At 47.4% G+C, this 19,317-nt stretch overlaps 1 protein-coding gene across 1 annotated transcript in view; it reads left to right on the top strand.

Annotated features, from left to right (window-relative positions):
- Positions 1–19,317, top strand: part of LOC135198625 (protein BCCIP homolog) — a 111,357-nt gene that overhangs the window by 53,125 nt on the left and 38,915 nt on the right. The window contains exon 3 of the mRNA XM_064226382.1: positions 7,268–7,369. Coding sequence (XP_064082452.1) covers positions 7,268–7,369 — 102 coding nt within the window. The remainder of the gene's footprint in view (positions 1–7,267; positions 7,370–19,317) is intronic.

Below are 19,317 nucleotides of genomic sequence, written 5' to 3'. Positions count from 1 at the left end.
TCTGATAATGATTCGGATGAGATGCTGCTTTGTCCTGTGAGGGCGCTACGGCGCTATCTGAAGAGAACTTGACACCTCAGGCCTGAGTGTCGACGCCTCTTCATTAGCACCGGGGTTACCAAGAAAGAGGTTTCCAAGAACACTTTCTTTCTGGCTGCGTGAGGTGATCAGGAGGGCGTACGACGCGGATGGTAGTGACGACACCCGTACCCTTCGTCCGAGAGCTCACGAAGTCAGCGTTATTGGTCCAACCCTTGCGTTCCGCAAGAAATTCTTGGCGCAGGTTCTGAAGGCAGGGGTTTGGGCCAACCAAACCACCTTTACTTCCTTCTACCTTCAGGATATTACCCACAGGTCCTTGGACACCTTTTCCTTGGGACCCGTGGTGGCTGCTCAACAAGTTGTGTAGCTTGCCCCAGCACCCGAGCGGACAGAACAGCATCGCATCCTTGTGTGACTGCATGACAGGAGGAGTGAAAGAGAGTCTGACTGGCTTCTCTTACTCCTTCTTTCTTCCTCCTCTATCTGTGGGCAGAGGGCTGCGGTCGTCACTATGCTGAACAGGAAGCAGATGCAGGTAAGCTACATGACCGAGCTCCATCCTATCCCTTTTAGTAGGGATAGGAGTGTTTATCCACCACTCCCCTACAAGGGGGGGGAGTTGAAGCCAACAAGAGACAAACCCATGACTTCATTTTGGCTCTTGAAGTAGGAACTAGTTCTTGTTTATTTGCTATTTATAAGAGGTACGCTGGCCTCCCTTTTATAAATTTGGTCCAGAGGTCTGGCCACTGCGGTGCACACCCCGATCGGCTGGGCAGAGGCTAGGATCCCTCCCTTTGCTCTTACGACCAGGGAGGGAACCAAGGTAGGACGAACACCAGTCTGTTCATAAGACTCAGATTCCCCACCAATAATTGAGTCTTCCTATTGTTAAAGGACCGAGGGTTTGTATACGTATCGGAACAAATAACAATTTGTCGAAAATTGTATTTTTCCTAACTATACAAACCTGAGGTCCTTTACACATAGTCCCACCTCATGCTACCCCTCACTCTGCGTTTCCTGGGCCTAAAGCAAAGTGACTCCTCTTCTCGCAGTTGAGCTGACTGCCAACTGCCGGACAAGTAGTTAACTACCGAACGAACCCCCTTGTTCGAAGCTTACAACCGGTTCAGCTGCCACTAAGTACCTTCCTGTTGTTAAAGGACCTCAGGTTTGTATAGTTAGGAAAAATACAATTTTTGACAAATTGTGGTGGTAGTGACTACGGCAGAAGATGGTTGGATAGCTTTTTGTGTTGCCTTATTGTAACCTTGGAATTGTACCTGTGACTCGTAGCATGCTGTGATATTGGTCCTTGAGAGTGTGTACTGATCCCCTGCTGGAAATCATATTCATTTACCACTGCTATCATGGAGTTACGTCACTGGACAAAGCATTCGCTGCTGCCCTGTGATTATTAATTCTATTCCTGCTGGTAAATATACCTGATCCTGTAGAAGAAGTCTCGCAGAATTTAGAAAAATCAAAGAGGAAGAAAGTTTGGCAAGTGTCGTCATCTTCCTCTTCGGAATCATCATATTTTCATCAGCCTCCACCCTTTCGACTTCTAAGCATCCCTGCCTAAGAAGAAGGTAGTCTCCCCCCTTAAGAAGTCTCGTCACGGGACTTCTGCCTCCTGGAACTGAGGAGGCAGTTGGGTCTTCCATTGGCTCTCCCTTTCCACGCCGTCCTCAGGACCTAGCGTGTCGGGGGCCTTAGAAGCGCAAACTTCGGTTCGCACTTCTGCTGCTAGTCCTAGAGTTTCTGCCCCCTAAGACTAGTTCCGTGTTGGGCGCTCGTTCGCAAGTCCCAGAGTGCATGTAAATCTTCGGATTCGCATGCATCCATAGTTGGTGACGCTGAGCCTACTCACCATCATGACTCGGGCACGGAGTGGAAGAAAGGAGCAAGTCGCTCAGGTGACTCGTGCCTTGCTGGTGATTGATCTTGCTGTGATTGCTCAGTTCCCAGGGTTGTCATGACGGTCCCGTGGGACTGTGCACTCAGAGACTGGTGGGGGCTCCCCCATCAGCTCCTCTTGAGAGGTTTCGGCCTCGATGAGGACTTGGACAAGTTGAAGGGACGGTATCGGCTCTCTCCAGTCAGGTGCACGCTCTGCCCCACCCAGACGACGAACGTGACCGACTGGTCTTGGTGGCGGCAGACGCTTCGCCTGCCGTATGAGAGTTTCGTAACCCTCCTCAGGAAAGCGTTTTCTCCAGACGATAACGCTTTCTTGGTCTTGCAGAGTGGCCATCATCGTGGTTGACGTGACGGTCCCTGGGGAGCGTGCACGCAGAGACGTGTGGGTTCCCCATTCGGTCCTCTTGAGAGGTTTCAGCCTCGACAAGGTTTTGGATGCGTCGGAGGATGGTATTGGCTCTCTCCGGACAGGTGCACACTCAGCCCCACCCAGACGACGGTCACGAGACGGTCTCGGTGGCGGCAGATGTTTCACCTGCCGTACGAGAGTTTCGTAACCCTCCTTGGGAAAGCATTTTCTCCAGACGGTAATCCTTTCCTAGACTTGCGGAGCGCCCACCACCTCAGGTTGATGGCTGCCCGTGACTCATTTCTCCTGCTGGTTCTGCTAGCAAGGCGAGTGAGAGCATCCAGTCTTCCTTCCCTATTCCCTCTTCAGTAGTACCTCGAGATATGAAAGGCTCTACTTACGAAAAACTCGAGATACGAAAGCCAATGCGAAAAATTTTACTGCTCTACATACGAAAAGTTTTCAAGATACGAAAGGTTGTTGCTGTAAAGTCCCGAGATTCGCCCGGACCACCGAGAACAATTTTAAAACTCCCGCGCCGCCAACTGAGTAAACTCGCCACCATCCTCCCGCTCTCCCATTGGTTCCTGATGCTAGTCACCCCATAAGGTCCTGCTCTCCTATTGGTCAGCATCTACCCCTTGAGCTTTAAGTATTCTTTTGGTAAAAGGATGCTGTAAATTGAAAAACTTATTCATGCAGTACATTTAATAAAAAAAAAACATTAGGTAAAGATAGAATAAAGAATAGAAATGAATGGTTATTATACTGTTTGGTAGTTTCAGTAGTTGAAGAGAGAGAGTGAAAATTTATGGCTTACTGTGTAAAGTGATTGCTTGTCGATCGTTCGATACTCGTAAGTGCTGGATGTAAACAGACATTTGGAAGTTTTTTTTTGTTTGTTTATTATAGTTAATGGTTACTTAATAATTATTTGAAATGAGTACATGCAATACATTTAATAAAAAAAAATTGTGAATTAGATATCATAAGATATAAAATAAATCAGACTGCCAACAAATACGTATTTTTTAGAATTCTTCTTCTGTTTTATTATTAAATTATGTATACATATGTTTCATTATAGCTGTCAGTAACTCGCATCTCCAATAGGTAAAGATAGAAGAAAGAATAGAAATGAATGGTTATTATACTGTTTGGTAGTTTCATTAGTTGAAGAGAGATACTAATGACAATTTATGGCTTACTGTGTGCTAGGAATAATGATTGCTTGGCGCTCGTTCGATACTCGTAAGACGGGTAAGAGCTGAATGTAAACAATCAATTGGAAGGTTTGTTTTTTGTTTGTTTGTGTATTATAGTTAATGATTAATTAATAATTATTTGAAATGAGTACATACTGATTATTTATACATTTTATTGGCATATTCAAAGCTTTTAGCTCTTAGGTTTAGATGTCAAAATCATAGACTAGGCTACAGTAGCAACCGTTGACATAGGCTAGGCTTATTGCTAAGGGGCATATGCTAAAGTCCTAATATATGCAGTAAAAATGGGGTTGAACATTACATGCAGTTGAACATTACTCGAGTATGTACAGTATTTTGCCTTTTTGGAGTCATATTTCTTCCGTCGGATCGGCATTGTAACCCTAGAACATGTGTTTTAGGCCTGGAAATATAATTTACTGGGGTGTTTTTGGAGGGCTTGGAATGTATTAGCCATTTTACATGTAAAATGTGTTCCAAGATACGAAAAACTCATAATACGAAGGCCGCCTCGGAACGGATTAATTTCGTATCTCGAGGTACCACTGTACTTCCCATGGCTACGCTGGGAGGGGCGAGGTGAATAGGAGGGATCCTGCAGAGTGCTGTCTGTAGGATTCAGCATTGCGGGGCTGCTTTCTTGGAGGTACCTTAGGGTCCTACCGGATGTACATCCACGTCATTGAGAAGGATCTTTATATGCCTGTCCTCCTCGATTTCTTTGGGAGTTGAGGACAGCCCCCACTCCGATGTTCGTTTGATTAAATTTAGGAGTCTCGCCGAATGCTTAAAATTCTTTGGAATTTCTAGCACTCTGTGATAGTGTTGTGGTCTTCTACGATCTCCAAACACTTGGGCGAGACAAGTATTCCTGATAATTGTTGCTATGATAACCGGGAATCTCACTGAATGCTCGAATTTTCTTGGAAATTCCGGCATTCTCAGTTTGTTATGGTTTTTTTTTTCTGTAATTTCCAAACACTGTTGAAACAGACATTCCCGGTAATTGTTATTACGAAAATCGGGAGTCTCACTAAGCCATTAAATTACTTGGAATTTCTAGCGTTCGCAGGGGTGATTTAGTTTTCTGAGATTCCCAAACACTTGGGCAACGGGTATTCCCGATTATTGTAATAATCGGGAGTCTCACCGAGCGCCTGGATCCCTTGGTTTCATTGGCACTCGCCAAGTGCTCGGTTTCATCATATTGCAGAGTACAAGGGCAAGAAAAGGCTCGCCCGATTATTGTCATATAAGAGTTGGGTTTTTCCCACCGAGCATGAGAATTTTTACAAATTCTTACGCTCGCTGAGCCCTCTCTATTATGAGTGGTTGGATGGCGAGATAGATAAGTCTGTTCCTCAGTCTGGTTTGGAGTTAGTATGTAGATCTTGGAACTGCATGCAACACTTTCTGGGTGAATGGTCAAGTACTGTCCTTGTGTATTGGAACTTAGGGTCTGAACACATAGGAGACAGCAGACACACAGTCCCTTTTGTTCACTGAACTTCGGCCTCGAAGGAGAATAGTTAATTGGGAAGAAGTGATAGTTCTTTGTTGATGATTACCACTCGTAATTATGTAGTGGTGATCGGCTCGGCTCGAGCAGACAACTCTATCTGCCAATCTGAGTGTTTGGCTCTAGAATGAACTCTGTGCTCGTGATCGATGCGGTTCCTTGCCATGACATAGCACCCTCCTTTCCCGTGTTGCAGCGAGTTTTCAAGGGTCATTGTCTTTTGTCTTCGTCATCTGACGCCTCCTAACCTCCCTCTTCAAAGGTTTCCACATCCTAAGAAGAGGAAGGTATTCTCTGCCCCTTACAAAGTCTCTCTTGGAGACTTTGAAGGGTCTGCAACCTTTCCGTGGAAAGGAAGTAATTGGCTCTCTTCAGCGCACTTGCTCCTTCTGGAGCAGGAACCTGGACGCTATCCACAAATATGTGTCTCGGGAGCCCCAGGAGTTCAAACCCAGGTTTGTTCTCTTGTCTCCGGTTCCAAGGGCGCTGCTGATGGAACCAAGCCTGTGTCGGGTATACTTGTACAGGTGTGTCTGAGTGTACAACTCCCAAGGGGGTCGTACATCCACAGTCAGTGATAAATAGTCTTTTCTCCATCACAATAGTGGCACAGGACGAGAGAAGGGACTGAGCCGCTTTGGTGGCTCGGACCCAACTGTGAAAGCCAGGAATGGCTATTCTTCAGGTGCCAAGATTGATGTTGCTGTCCCCTAGGAAGGCATCTGAAGGAGATAGGAGGAGGTCCTCTGTGTAGTCCTCTTCATGAGGTTCGATCACGGAGATGATAGATGTGTAGCAAGACGTGGCAAGTTCTCGCCAGCTTTTACTGCATTTAACTCCGGTCAACTTTAGCTTGTGTTTGCACGAACGAAATGGTTGTAGGAATGACTGCTTCGTTTTACAGAGTGAGAACATCGCAAGTCAGGGAAGAGCAGTCAAGAACAGTCAATCCTCCTCTCTTTTCTCCCCTCTACTTCCTAGTTATACTGGAATGAACAAGGAAATGAGAGGAATTCTGTGGAGTCTACGCCTCGGAATTTGGATCCGAGAGACTGTTTTGGTTCAATCTTAGGATCTTACCGAACATACGTCAACGATTGCAAGGTAAGTTTATTTTGCTGTATTGAAGTCAAATCAGAGTGATTTTCTTGCTTCTAGTTAGCATAAATGAATCTTAAGATACTCTATTGATATGGGACAAGGATATTTTATGTTATACAAAGTGTTTTCAAGTCAAAATATCACGTTAATTCATATTGTCAACAAAATTTACTTATTTTTTCGTTAGTAGATGGTGCTGAGGGCATGTTTATTGTGTAAAAAAATCAACATTTTGCATTCGATATTTTCATTTTATTTTATCAGAATACTTATGAGCTTTACATATTTATCTTTTATCTGAGTGAACACAGTAAAATGTGTTCTTTCATGCCAAATAGTTTTGATTGAAACACATTTCTCTCAAATTTTGTTTACGGTCGTGTTTGATGGTGCTATACCGAAGTTTCCATGTTGCCGATTCATGATAATAGTCATTAGCAGATGAACACACTTTCCTCAGCTTCAGTTACAACTATCAGCTTAAATTTAGCAGTGCATATATACCCTTGCCAATCTTTTCTCCTTGCACAAGTATAACATTACTGACGATACTCTTAGCTTTCTCATAAAGATATGGAGGAAAAGGGGTTTAGCCTAACTAGAAAATGGGATAGATAAACAGGAGGAAATGAGGTTAGCCTGTTGTAATTTATTTTGGTCTCAAAAATTGAACTCAATGTTACATGAGATACATGATCAAATCATTGTTTTAGGGTGAAAATTTGGGGGTCACATGATATGCGGGATTGTGTTACATGAGTATATATATAGTAATCACTGTAGTGAGACCACCAAGTCATTTTCTGGCTGTCACATGGATTCCTAGAAGGGTTTGTGGAATAAACAATTAGAACTGTGGCAAAGTTGAGTAATTGGCCATCCAAGTGGAAAAAGACCAAAAGGGTGCATAAAGAGTGAAGGACAGAAAGCAGAAGTCGAAGTCTAATGGAATAGGGCTAAGACCTTCGAGTATTGTCCTCGTGGTTCTGTGCATGGTACAAAATAAGTAGTTCCCCTTCTTTTTTTCTCTCTTATTTAGTTATATAGATATGCATCATGTTTCATGTTTCATTCACTTACTACAGTACTGCTTCATTTTAGCAAGTTGGTGGGGAGGATGAAGACGATGATGAAGAAATGGATGAGGAAGATGATGATCAATTGTTCGGTGTTACAACCATCATAAATCTAACTTCACGGAAGGTATTTTGGCCATTGTATTTGTTATATCAGTAACTTACCAGCTAATTACATAGCTTTTAGTTTCTAACTATTGCGGCAGCTTAAGATTTGAAATTTGTTGAAGTGCTATTTTGTTTTGGTGTAGGTAGCTAGCCTTGCCCACTTTTAGGAAAGAATAGGTACAACACAGCTAAAGAGCTCAATTCATTACTGCCGGTCAGCGGCTACTCATCAGTTGTTTGAGCAGCTCTTGTTTGATTTTTCACCAGATGGTTGCGCTTTTTGCTGTATTTGGTGAAGTATTCCTTTTGTTTGGTAGCAAACATAGCTTTAGTAAGACTTTTACTGATTGTGACCTTATTAATTATGTCTGACTCTAGTTTTCTTACGTACAGGGAGTCCCTGGTTATCGGCAGACTCGGTTAATGGTGATCCAGTTTTATGGCACTTGTGTAAGACCATAAAATCTGCAATTTATGGCACCATAACTCTCTGAGTTCCGGTTATCGGTACCTATAAGGCGCTGATAATAGCTATGGTGCCATAACATATCTATTTAGAGGAGCCATTAACTGGATATGGGCGCCATAAGCCCAATAAATCGACAGTTTTCGCTTATCAGCACCCCGCCGATAACCAGGGACTGCCTGTACCTGGTATTATAGCAGAGAGTGCGACACCAGACTTACTTCATTGAAATATGACTCACACTACATGTCTTGCAGAGGGCAGATTTGTTCTTTTGATCTTAAATGTGATGAATGTAAAGATTGGAATCGGGAAATTTTACGTTTCGCAAGCTCACCGTGACAAAACTTGAGAGAGGCAGATAAAGGCAGCTGCTAGAGTCGAAGCTAGGGGTTATGCTAGCCAGGTTTCTTCTCTGAAATCAGGTATTACTAATTTACCTGTGCCTTCTACGTCTGTGACTGCTTTTGACCCCCAATTACCAGCCCTCCCACCTTTCCATCTAGTATTCCATTACTTGGATCCCATTCTTCGGAATGCAATGCCATCGCCAGCCTTGAAGCTAAGATAGACCAGAATTTCAGTCTTGGTAAATACCATGGCCCAAATTGGGGCCTCTGTTAAGGTCCTTCATCCATGCCCTTGCTGCTATTTTGTCTCAGTGCCCCTCCTGATATTGTACATGCTTCACAGTCCATTATATTATTTTACACTTTTTATTTATTTTTTTATCATTGAAATTACTTAACCAATTTTTGGTTGTGGGTTTAGGTTGATTATTTTTCATTATAATAATGTGCCAGTTTGTCTGCTTGATATGCTTGTTTTACCACAACCCAATTAACCATATGTGTCCTTGCTCTAGTCCAAAATTTCCCATAATTACAAGTCTATTTTCTGTTGGACAGAATAGGGTATTCTCACCACTATTCTGTTAGTACACCTCATGTGGTAGACTTTTGGCATTACTAAAGGGTATTTGCAGTGCCTCTTCAGCCTCTAGTTACACCTACTTTGTAGCCTTTTACTTTTTCTCCATTCCTAGTTCCTTTCTTTAAATGTTCATAAAGTACCGGGTATTTTTTTTCTGAAATATTTTGCCAATTCATTTTTCAAGCAAATATTTTGGTTATTTTCGGTCTCACAGATTCTTTGCTTACAGTCTTTGATTGTTTTTAACCAGTTACCAGCTGGCACTTGGAAAATATCTTATTGTTAAGACCTCAGGTTTATTAGCTATGAAAAATACAATTTTATGCATGACACTTACCTGGCAGGTATATATATAGCTTATCCTCTTGTCGCAAAGGCAGAATTTCAAAACTCGCGGCAACCGCTAGTACACTCGTAGTTCAGGTGATCGCCACCCCGTTCCCGTGGTGCTGGTGCTCGGAACCATTCCCATTTTCGTCAGATTTTCTCTGCCAGCCGAACCGGCAACATCGTTGAAGGTTCTCTGATAGAATTTCCTGCTCGTTGACTGACTTTTCGATGTTTGGATATTGGTATCGTATTTGGAAAGTTAGCTTGGCAATCGCAATTGATATTTCGTTAGTATGTCTGATTCAGGTAGTATGTTTAGAGTTTGTGTGAAAGAAGGGTGTAAAGTGAGACTGCTGAAATTATTGGTAGATCCCCATACTGTATGTAAGAAGTGTCGAGAGTTTGTATGTACGTGGGAGAATAGGTGCAATGAATGTGAGAGTCTAAATGAGAAAGAGTGGAAGGCTCTTGTTAAGTATGTGGAAAGACTGGAAAAAGATCGGGTGAAAAGATCAGTGTCTAGAAGTGAGAGATCTGGATCTTCGGGTAAACCTTTGAATGAATCTATGTCTGTGTCTTCTCCAGCTCATTCACATGTAGATTTAGTAGCACCTTCCCCTCAGGTTTCTCCTGCGCCCGTTGTTGTATCTGAGGACTCTACTGATCCGCAGATTGTGAAAGTGTTCGCTGCCCTTGCTTCCATGGGGGATCAGATCAAGCGATTAACGGATAAAGTGGAAGTGTTTAATGTTAGTGACAGTGTTGTGGAGGGGGCGCCTGATCGTCCCTCTCGTGCTCCTAGACCTAGACCTCTGTCAAGCTCCCAGACCCAAGGGAGAAGGCATGTCGACAGTCGAAGGGAGGCGAGAGGGGTTAGCTCACGATCAGTCGTCCCTTCAGGCAGTCCTGTTGTTGCGTCCCAGGCTGCAGCAGTATGCCAGAGAAAAGGCGTTACTGGGAAGTGCTTTTATTCTTCTGTAGTTCTGCTTCAGGAAGGAATAGACGCTTTTGGAAGAATCGCGTCCTCTCAAGAGATCGTACATGCCGACCTCGTCCCAGGATGAAAGGGTTTACGAGCAAGAGGGTTGGAGTAGCCCTGAGATTTTTTCGTCGGAAGATGAGGACGCAATCCCTATCAAAAGGAAGAGGGTTTCTCGTCCTTTAGATGTGGCTAACCGTGCGATGGGCGGTTATTCTCCTAATAAACCTCCGCTTCGTAGACGTCAGGATCGCTCGCCTCTTCGTTTCAGCCCAATGCGTCCTCGTTCTACTCCTCCTCATGAGTCTCGTCAGGAAGCGGAGACTAAGGAAGTTTTGCGAGATATGCAGGAGAGATTAGCAGTCCTTGTTAAATCCTGGGAAAGGCCCGAACAACCTTCGGCTAGACGTAAGGACGCTTCTCTTCCAGTTAAGTCCTCCAAGAGGACGCAGGACAAGCCGTTGCCTCCCCTTTCTCAGGCGGCATTATCTCGCAATCCAGGACGCAGTGTGTCCTATAGGAGGGACGTTTCTCCGACACTGCAGGACGCAAGAGGAAGAGTGATGGACGCATGGTGGACGCAGCTGTTGCAGTGGATGCAGGACGCAGGCGGCAGCACTCTGAACCGTCTTCTTCCCGACAAGAAGGGGATGGGTTTTGTAAGGAGGCAGTTTCTCATTCGCTGTCCAGGCAAGATTTGGAAAAGGATCCCTCATTGGATTTTCATCTAGATCTGGAATTCCAGGATATTTCTTCTCAGGAGGAAGACTTAGTTTTTTCGGAAGAGGACAAGAATGTGGAAACGCCTTCCTCGGATTACAAGAAGCTAACTGAGTGCCTCCTTTCGTTGTTTGAAGGAGATTTTCAACCGTCTGCTCCGTTGTCTCCTCTTTCTCAATTCTCAAAGACTAAAGCACCCAAGAAATCTTCTTTCTTGAAAATGACGCTGTCGATCACAGCTAAGAAAGCCCTTCAACGAATCAATGAATGGCTGAAGGAGAAGAGAGAAGCGGGGAAGACTTCATTCGCTTTCCCTCCGGCCAAGTCGGCTTCGAAGTCTGGTGTGTGGTACGCTACGGGGGAAAGTCTTGGCCTGGGAGTTCCTGCCTCCTCCCAGGGGGACTTTCTAATATCGTGGACAGCTCCGTAGGCATGCCCTACACGCAGCCAAGGTGTGGTGGACCTCATCAGAGTTCGATCATTTGCTGAAGGGCATTTATCGGACTTTTGAAGTTTTTAACTTCCTCGATTGGTCGTTGGGGGCTTTGGCTCGTACCCTAGAGATGGAAGAACCTTCGGATTTGGATTTACCCAGAAGCATTGTGTCCTGTATGGACAAAGCCTTGAGGGATGGAGCTAATGAACTTTCTTCACTTTTTACGGCAGGTGTGCTGAAGAAAAGGTCTCTGTTGTGCTCGTTCACTGCTAAGGGAGTCTCGAACGCGCAAAAGTCGGAGTTGATGTTCTCCCCACTTTCAGGACAACTTTTCCCATCGGAAATTATTAAGGATATCGCGCTTTCCCTTACTCAGAAGGCTACCCAGGACCTGCTGACTTCTTCAGTGAGGAAGTATTTGCCGCCAAAGGTGGTAAAGAAGACACCGAAGGAATCAAGGACAACACAGCAGCCCTTTCGGGGTAAGACCTTTTCCCGACCAGCCTTTAGAGGTAAAAGAGTTCCTACCAAGAGAGGTTAGAAAACCTCAACCAAGCAATGAGTTCGAAGTCCTCCAGACGTGTGTTGGGGCCAGACTTTTAGACTTCTGGGAAGTCTGGCAAAGCAGGGGAGCGGATCCTTGGTCCGTAAGTGTAGCGAAGGAAGGTTACAAGATACCCTTCCTAAAGAAGCCACCTCTCGCTACAACCCCGAGAGCCCTAGGGGCTCATTACATCGATTTAGAGAAGAGAGAGGCTCTTTGGCATCAAGTTGTCAGCATGTTAGAGAAAGGAGCAATAGAACCTGTTTTGGATCACGAGTCCCCAGGATTTTACAACCGACTTTTTCTGGTACCGAAGTCTTCAGGAGGTTGGAGGCCAGTATTGGACGTAAGTCATCTAAACTTGTTCGTAGAAAAGACCAAGTTTACGATGGAGACGAACGATTCAGTACTGGCAGCGGTACGGTCGGGGGACGGACCGGATGGTGACGCTGGACCTTCAGGATGAGTATTTTCATATTCCGATTCACCCAAGGTCCAGAAAATATTTAAGATTCGTGATCCAGGACAAGATATATCAATTCAGAGCCCTTTGCTTCGAGCTTTGCACGGCCCCTCAGGTGTTTACAAGGATGATGGCGAACGTGGTGAAGTGGCTTCATCTGTTAGGTGTCAGAGTCTCCCTCTACTTGGACGACTGGCTCATAAGAGCCCAATCAAGGCAACAATGTCTGGAGGACACGGAGATTACATTGGAATTAACAAAGCAGTTGGGTCTGATGGTGAACCTGAAAAAGTCACATCTGATCCCCACACAGGAGCTAGTTTATTTGGGGATTCTGATATCCTCAGTGACTTTTCGGGCTTTTCCGTCCCCCGAAAGGCAGACCTTGTGCCTTCGGAAGGTGCAAGAATTCCTAGAGAAAGACCAATGCTCGGCGAGAGAGTGGATGAGCTTACTGGGGACACTCTCTTCGCTAGAGCGGTTTTGTTTCTCTAGGAAGACTTCACATGAGGGCCCTTACAGTCGTCGAACGAAGTCTGGCCAAGAAGATCGCAACCAGATTCCTTCCTGTTTCCAATTCCTTTAAAGATAAAGGAGGAATTGAAGTGGTGGCTAGCCCCGGGAAGGTTAGCAGAGGGTACATCGCTCCAGCAGAAGAACCCAGACCTGATATTTTGTTCCGACACGGCATACAAACCTGAGGTCCTTTTACAATAGGAAGGTACTAGCGGCAGCTGGATAGGTCGTAAGCTTTCGAACAAGGGGTTCGGTAGTTAACTGCTTGTCCGACAGGCGCGCGCGCGCGACTGGGAGGTAAACAAACCACTTTTGCTTTCGGCCTGCTGGCGTGTAGACGTGTATCATCGCTCTCTGCCCGCTTCATCGTCGTTGCTTTCGCATGGTTGTGTTTTTCTTTTTCTATTTATCTAGTGAAACTGAATTGTAAGTACAATCATTTCATATTTATTTCCATTGAATTCAATTGTGAATTAAAGGATCTTGGTTTCTCCACGCCCTCCGATTACCCGAGTGCCGGGCCTGAAGGGCATAAGAGCGGGAATTCATTTTCCCCAGAAATGATCCTCGATTGTGTATGCTCGTGCCGAGGGCGGGAGAGCGCTCGCTCCGAGCTTATATTTTGGTTGGAAATGTGTAGATGAAAATCGTAAGTAAGTCCCTTTTCATTTATATTTTTTTGACCTGTATGCTCGTTGCCGAGCGAATGCGCTCGGCACGGAAACTTATTCTGTATGGAAGTGGAATCGCAAGTACAGTATTCTTTTTTCATTTTCTATATTTATTTTGATTGTAGCAATACTCATTTTGGATCAGTTTCCGCTCTTACCCGGAAATTGATCCTTTCCCCTTTTTATTTGAATGAAGTGAAATCGCAAGTGCAGTTCTTTTTCATTTTCATATTTTAATGAGATTGCATTATTACTTGGATCAATGTTTCCGCTATTTCCCGGGAATTGATCCTTCCCCTTTTTATTTTTGTATTGAAAGTGAAAATCGCAAGCGCAGTATTCTTTTTCATTTTTCATATATATTTTGATTGCATCAATTCATTATGGATCAAGGTTTCCGTTCATAATCGGGAATGGATCCGGATCCTTTTACCCTTGCGCTCGGTACCGAGGGCGCAAATGCGCTCGATCCGAGCCCTTATTCATTGTGAAGTGAATCGTATGCAAGATTCTTTTTTAATTTTATTCCTTTTATTATTGATTGCATCAATATTTATTTTGGTTTTTTTTTTCAAGTTCCGCTCAGTCAGGGAATTGATCCTTATGCCCTTGCATTCGGGCCGAGGGCACGATTGCTCTCGGGCTCTTATTATTATTGTTGGGTACATGGGTGCTGTGCGGGGGTGGGGAACGAGATTCCCCCCCCCCCCCCTCTCAGCTCCCACAGATGGCCCTTCCCCTTCGGGGGGGAGGTTATCTGGGTTCTCCTCGCCCGATCCGTCGAGCGCGGGGGAGGGCGCTCGGTGCCCGATATACAATTGTATTCGGGGTCTTCCACTCGTTCGGTGTGGGGCTCACCCCCCCGCGCGAGGGGACTTCCCCCCACTAATTACTATACTGTATTTCCGCAGGTGCTACTGCCATGAGGGCGGACCTTGGTGAGGTATGGGCGTCCTTCCATTTGCAGGGCTGTTGGTAGTCAGGGGCTGCAGTTCTATGTCTGGGCCTACTGCGGTCACCCATGGAGTGGTGACCACGCTCCAGGTGACGACGTCCCTCCTCACCTGGTGTAACTCACCTCACGTGGTAACAGTCTTGCCTACAGCGCTGTGAAGTGCCGTTCGCCGTACCGAGAGGGGGGCGTGCCGCCGCCGCTCGTGGTTGCCGCGCTGCCGAGACCACACTTCCGCTGCCCTAGAGCTCGCCCCTGGACCTGCCGCCGGTACCAGGATGTTGCTGGCTGCTGCTCCACTTCCTGTGTTTTCCGGTTTGCTGCCCTGCCGTACCTGCCGATTCTGGGCTGACTGTCCATGGCAGTTGCTGCGCTGGCTGTCCCTGCGTTGCTGCGCTGGCTTGTCCCTGCCGTTGCCTCGCTGCTGCCCTACCTGATGCTGTGCGGCTGTGCCTCTGTTCCTGAGATGCCCATACACCTGCTGACGAAGTCGTCCTGTTCGTGGTGGTTACTACCCAGACTTTGGTCTGTCTGTACAGGTGCGTCCGGGCCCTGTGGCTTCGGCTACAGCAGCCCCGGCTCCGCCCTGGATAGCAGATCTTACGTCTGTCCTGAGGAAGCTGACGAAGAAGAGGAGGAAGGTGTCGTCGTCGTCGTCTTCATCTCTTCTTCAATCGTCGTCGGCTTGCCGCGTTCTTCCCCTTCGACTTCTAAGGCTTCACAGCCGAGGAAGAAGAAGGTTGCCTCCTCCCTCCTAAGAAGTCTCCCTCGGGAGCTTCTCGGGACCCGTCTCACCTCGGTGGGACGGGAGGGTTCCTTCCGCTGGTCCTCCTGCTCCTTCGGGAGCGCGCCCGTCTCTTCTTCCGCAAGGAAGAAGACTACGGGGACCAGAGGGGTACCGGCTAACACCGGTACTTCCTCGCCTGGTGTCAGTGGTTCTGCCACTGCATCAGGGTCCGTCTCGCCTCTCGTTCGCGGGAGGTACTGAGTGTACGGTCGCCTACCAGCGACCGTGCAGCCAGGAACCAGACCTCTGAGCCGCTCAGCGTCAGGTTCACGGCACGGGGCGGAAGACTGGTGACAGCCGCTCACGCGACTCTCACCAGACCAGCTCTCGCTCTCGCGGCGACCAGCTGGCTACCTGGGGACGTGACGGTCCACGACCGGCCACGGGCTGAGGCTGGGAAGAGGTCCCCCCGTTCGCCGGTGCCAGCCACGGCTGGAACCAGCGACGTGACGTGCCGTGAGGACAAGCACCAGTCTCACTGTGACAGTGGAGCCTGCAGGTCGCCTGACCGTCGCTCTCACAGAGAGCGATCGGGTACGGCAACCAGCACCAGCTCTTCTGACACTCGAGATCGGGGCCGCGTGCTCAGTCCAGCCGTTCTCCACAGCGAGACGGTTCGACCAGGCCTGCAGCTCGATCGCCACCCCCCCCCCCCCCCCCGCGGGTTTGACGATCGCCCCCCTGCAGCTCTCCAAGCCTGCTGGTTCTGCCAGCGAGCGAGGAGGGAGCGTCAGGTCTGCCTCTCCCGTACCCCTTCAACCTCCTCGGGTTACACCGGGAGGAGCGAGGATTGATTGGAGGAGTGATCGTGATGGGTGCGCCCCTCATGATCCCACCACGACGCCCTACGTGCCAGGCACGGTTCTTGGACCGGCCAGGACGTATGCGCAAGTGGATGGAGAAGACCGAGAGGGCTGTCGCTGTTCCCCCTTCTTAGGAGGAAGGTTCTCGGAATATGCTCTTGTTCGAAGGGCTTAACGGTCCTACTCTGCAAGATGCTGTGACTTCCGAGATCCAGAGGAACTTTGCCGAGGTTATGGCGCTGATTCGTCAGCACAACGACCTCGGGGAAGGATCGCCGCTCCCACCAGCAGAGCCACGTCTCGGCTCGAGTCGTTTTGGGGCCCGAGAGGGAACCCAAATCGACGGTGGGTCTGCCGCGATCGGAGCTTGCCGACTGTGTTGAACCAGGTAGTCTCTCGTCTCCGGACAAGAAGGCTCTCTCAGTTCTGGCCGGTCGAACAAGCTACTTCACCTCCTCTACTGCGACAGAGGCGTTTCTACGTGTCTTCGGACGTACCGTATTTGAATACCCCTTCGGTCCTCCTGAGAGGTTTCGACCTCGACGAGGACTGGAATGAGTCGGAGGGGGGGACGGTATCGGCTCTCTCCTGTCAGGTGTCGATCAGCCCCATCCAGACGACGTTCACAGTGGCGGCAGACCCTTACCTATAGTATGAGTTCGTAACCCTCCTCGGGAAAACGTTTTCTCCTGACAATACGTTTTCCCAGGCTCTGAGAGGCCATCGCCGTAAGGCGATGGCTGCTCCTTTTCTTCTCCAACTGCTAGTTCCGCTGGGAAGGCGAGGCCAGTATCCAATTCCTCCCCCATTCCCGCTCTCCTTACGGCTACGAGGGAAAGGGGAGGGATCCTACAGAGATTTCTCTGTAAGATCCCACGTTAGGGGGCTGCGCTAGGGGGACCGGGGGGACCTTCGGGTCCCTAACCTGACGTAAGCCCCGGTCGTTGAGGAGGGATCCTGCCCCTTTCTCGATTTCTACCGGAATCGAGGAGGACCACCAGACCGATATCGTTTGACGAATTCGGTGGGGGGTTTGCGCAGAGTGCTTAGAATTCTACGGAATTTCTAGCGCACTCAGAGTGTTCGAGTTTTTTACGATCTCCAAACACTTAGGCGAGACCACGGTCCAAAGTGAGCGAGAATCCCCGATAATTGTTACACGATAATCGGGAACCTCGCTTATGCTCGAATTCCTGTAATTTCTAGCATTTGGAAGAAGACTGCTGCTGAAAGAAGAGTATCTCACAGTAGGCGATTAACCTGGAATAGAGAAGAACGGACGGGAACTTCCAGTTTGGCTTGAACTATCGTCTTCGGTATTCTGTTCACCATTGAAGCTTTCCTTTGGGAAAGACTTCTCCTTCACTCTCTTGACTAGAGAACGAAGGCGGTCGATCTCCAATCCTTATTCTCATTCCTCGAGAGGAAAAGAATTTAGGATGGAGGTCGTGGTAGAGAACCTACAAAATATACTACGTATATTACCCTCGCGAACATGATTCTTTTTTTTTGAACAGTTGAATTGGTTTCCCGGGGGGTAGGCGCATACCGTAGTTAACTCTACGGTTTGTGACCGAGACGAATTGTATCAGTTTCGATTTTAGATACTTGGTATTGTCATGACAACACCAAATCAGCTTTTGTATTTACCGAAATCCGTTTCGTTTAAATATAATTGCTCGAGCGTATTCTTTATGCTCGATGGTTCTAGCCGAACGCATTCCTTCGTGGAATAATGGATTACCTGGCAACTCAGGATGACGAGTCACCGAGAGCTACTGCGTATTGAAAAAAACTGCCTGATAGCAGCTCAGTATCAGCTAGGTCTCGGAGATGCACGGTCGGTTACGTCTCTCTCTCCCCTGGTTTGATTGACTACCGAACCGTATCTCTGCCCAACAATCATGGACTTAGGTCTCTGATTAACGGGGATTCTCGCAATAATGAAGGACCATCTACTGCTGTGACGCTCGATTTCATCGCCTTCGACATTGCGAGAATTTTCAACAGAGATAATCTCTTGGACTCTTTCATCTTTCCTGTTTACCGCACGGTAACAGAAGTCTGTACTAGTCTCCCGCTGCATCGCACCGCGATAATGCGAATAATTTTTGCAGACATCTGAGTTTGTCTTCAAAATATCTCGTATTCGTAGGTGTGCAATTATTCATTGCTCGCCCCGAATTAACAGATGTGTCAGAAGACATCGCCTACTCTCCGACCTGACAGCTCTACTTCCCAAAATGGTTCAGCCCATGAGAAGCAGTTCTTCAGGCAGTATTTCCCTGTATCTTCATTACTGAAAAGCGCTCTGCTTTTATTGCAACTACGATCCTCACCGGACAGCAATGAATAGCGGTTAGCGTTCTCAGTCTTTGTAGCACAGGTTCAGAATCTTGAGAATCCTTCTCTCGGTTCAGCTGTGAAGACGTAGGTTGCTTTTTCTGTACACCTTCGTCTTCAACGACACATAGTGTTGTTTCTCCTTAGCTGAGAATCAACTATACTATGAGATATCTTGCCATCAGGGACCTCGGTCTCTAGAAGGCAATTGACTTTCGCCTGTTGGGCACATGCCTCAAGAGAATCATCACCTGGCCTTCTGGCATCGGTGACGAACAAATTATTTGTTTAGTCTCTTGGCATAGCCCTTTTAAGGCGAAGGTCACGTGACTTGCTCGGGCGCCTGGACAACTTGCCTCCTACCGAACGCAGTCAGTCGGCAGCGGTCAGAGCGCCCAAGTCAGTTACGAACTTCGCTGTGGACTTAGTTCGGTTGTTCCATAACAGTCTTTTCTTCGTCCTAACGGCTTGTCACAGTACCCATACCATCGACACCCACCATTGAGTGTCGGTGTCCTATCCACTACCGAGAAGAACTTCACTGCATGGGGATAGGAGAATGTGAGACACTTCGCTGCAGACGGATAGACCAGTATGGGTACAGGACATCACCGAAGTCGAGAAGAGGGATAGGTCATACGACCATTCCCTTCTTTTCCTCTGAGGTAATTGCATGACTTTTCCTGCGAAGTCAAGCATCCAGGGGATGGGGATTCGTGACGCTTCCAGATTTCGTACCGACTTTCGTAGCGGAAGACCTACAGAACCCTTCGGATTCCTGGACGATGCGGTTTAGAGTCCTTCACAATCCCCTCCCTAATGGACTTCACCGCCTTCGATGCGAAGGAGATGCTGCTTTGTCCTGTGAAAGCGCGACCGCGCTTTCTGAAGAAACTCGACATCCCAGGCTGAGTGTTGAAGACTCTTCGTCAGCACCAAGATGACCTAGAAGTACACTCCCTCGAGTTACACAAGAAAACTTCTCCGTGGCGCAGGTACTGAAGGCAGGGGTCTGGTACAACCA

Source organism: Macrobrachium nipponense, chromosome 22 (genome assembly GCF_015104395.2).
Source record: "Macrobrachium nipponense isolate FS-2020 chromosome 22, ASM1510439v2, whole genome shotgun sequence".
Taxonomy (NCBI): domain Eukaryota; kingdom Metazoa; phylum Arthropoda; class Malacostraca; order Decapoda; family Palaemonidae; genus Macrobrachium; species Macrobrachium nipponense.
The sequence above is the reverse complement of the archived record's forward strand: the minus strand, read 5'-3'. Positions and strand labels throughout refer to the sequence as shown.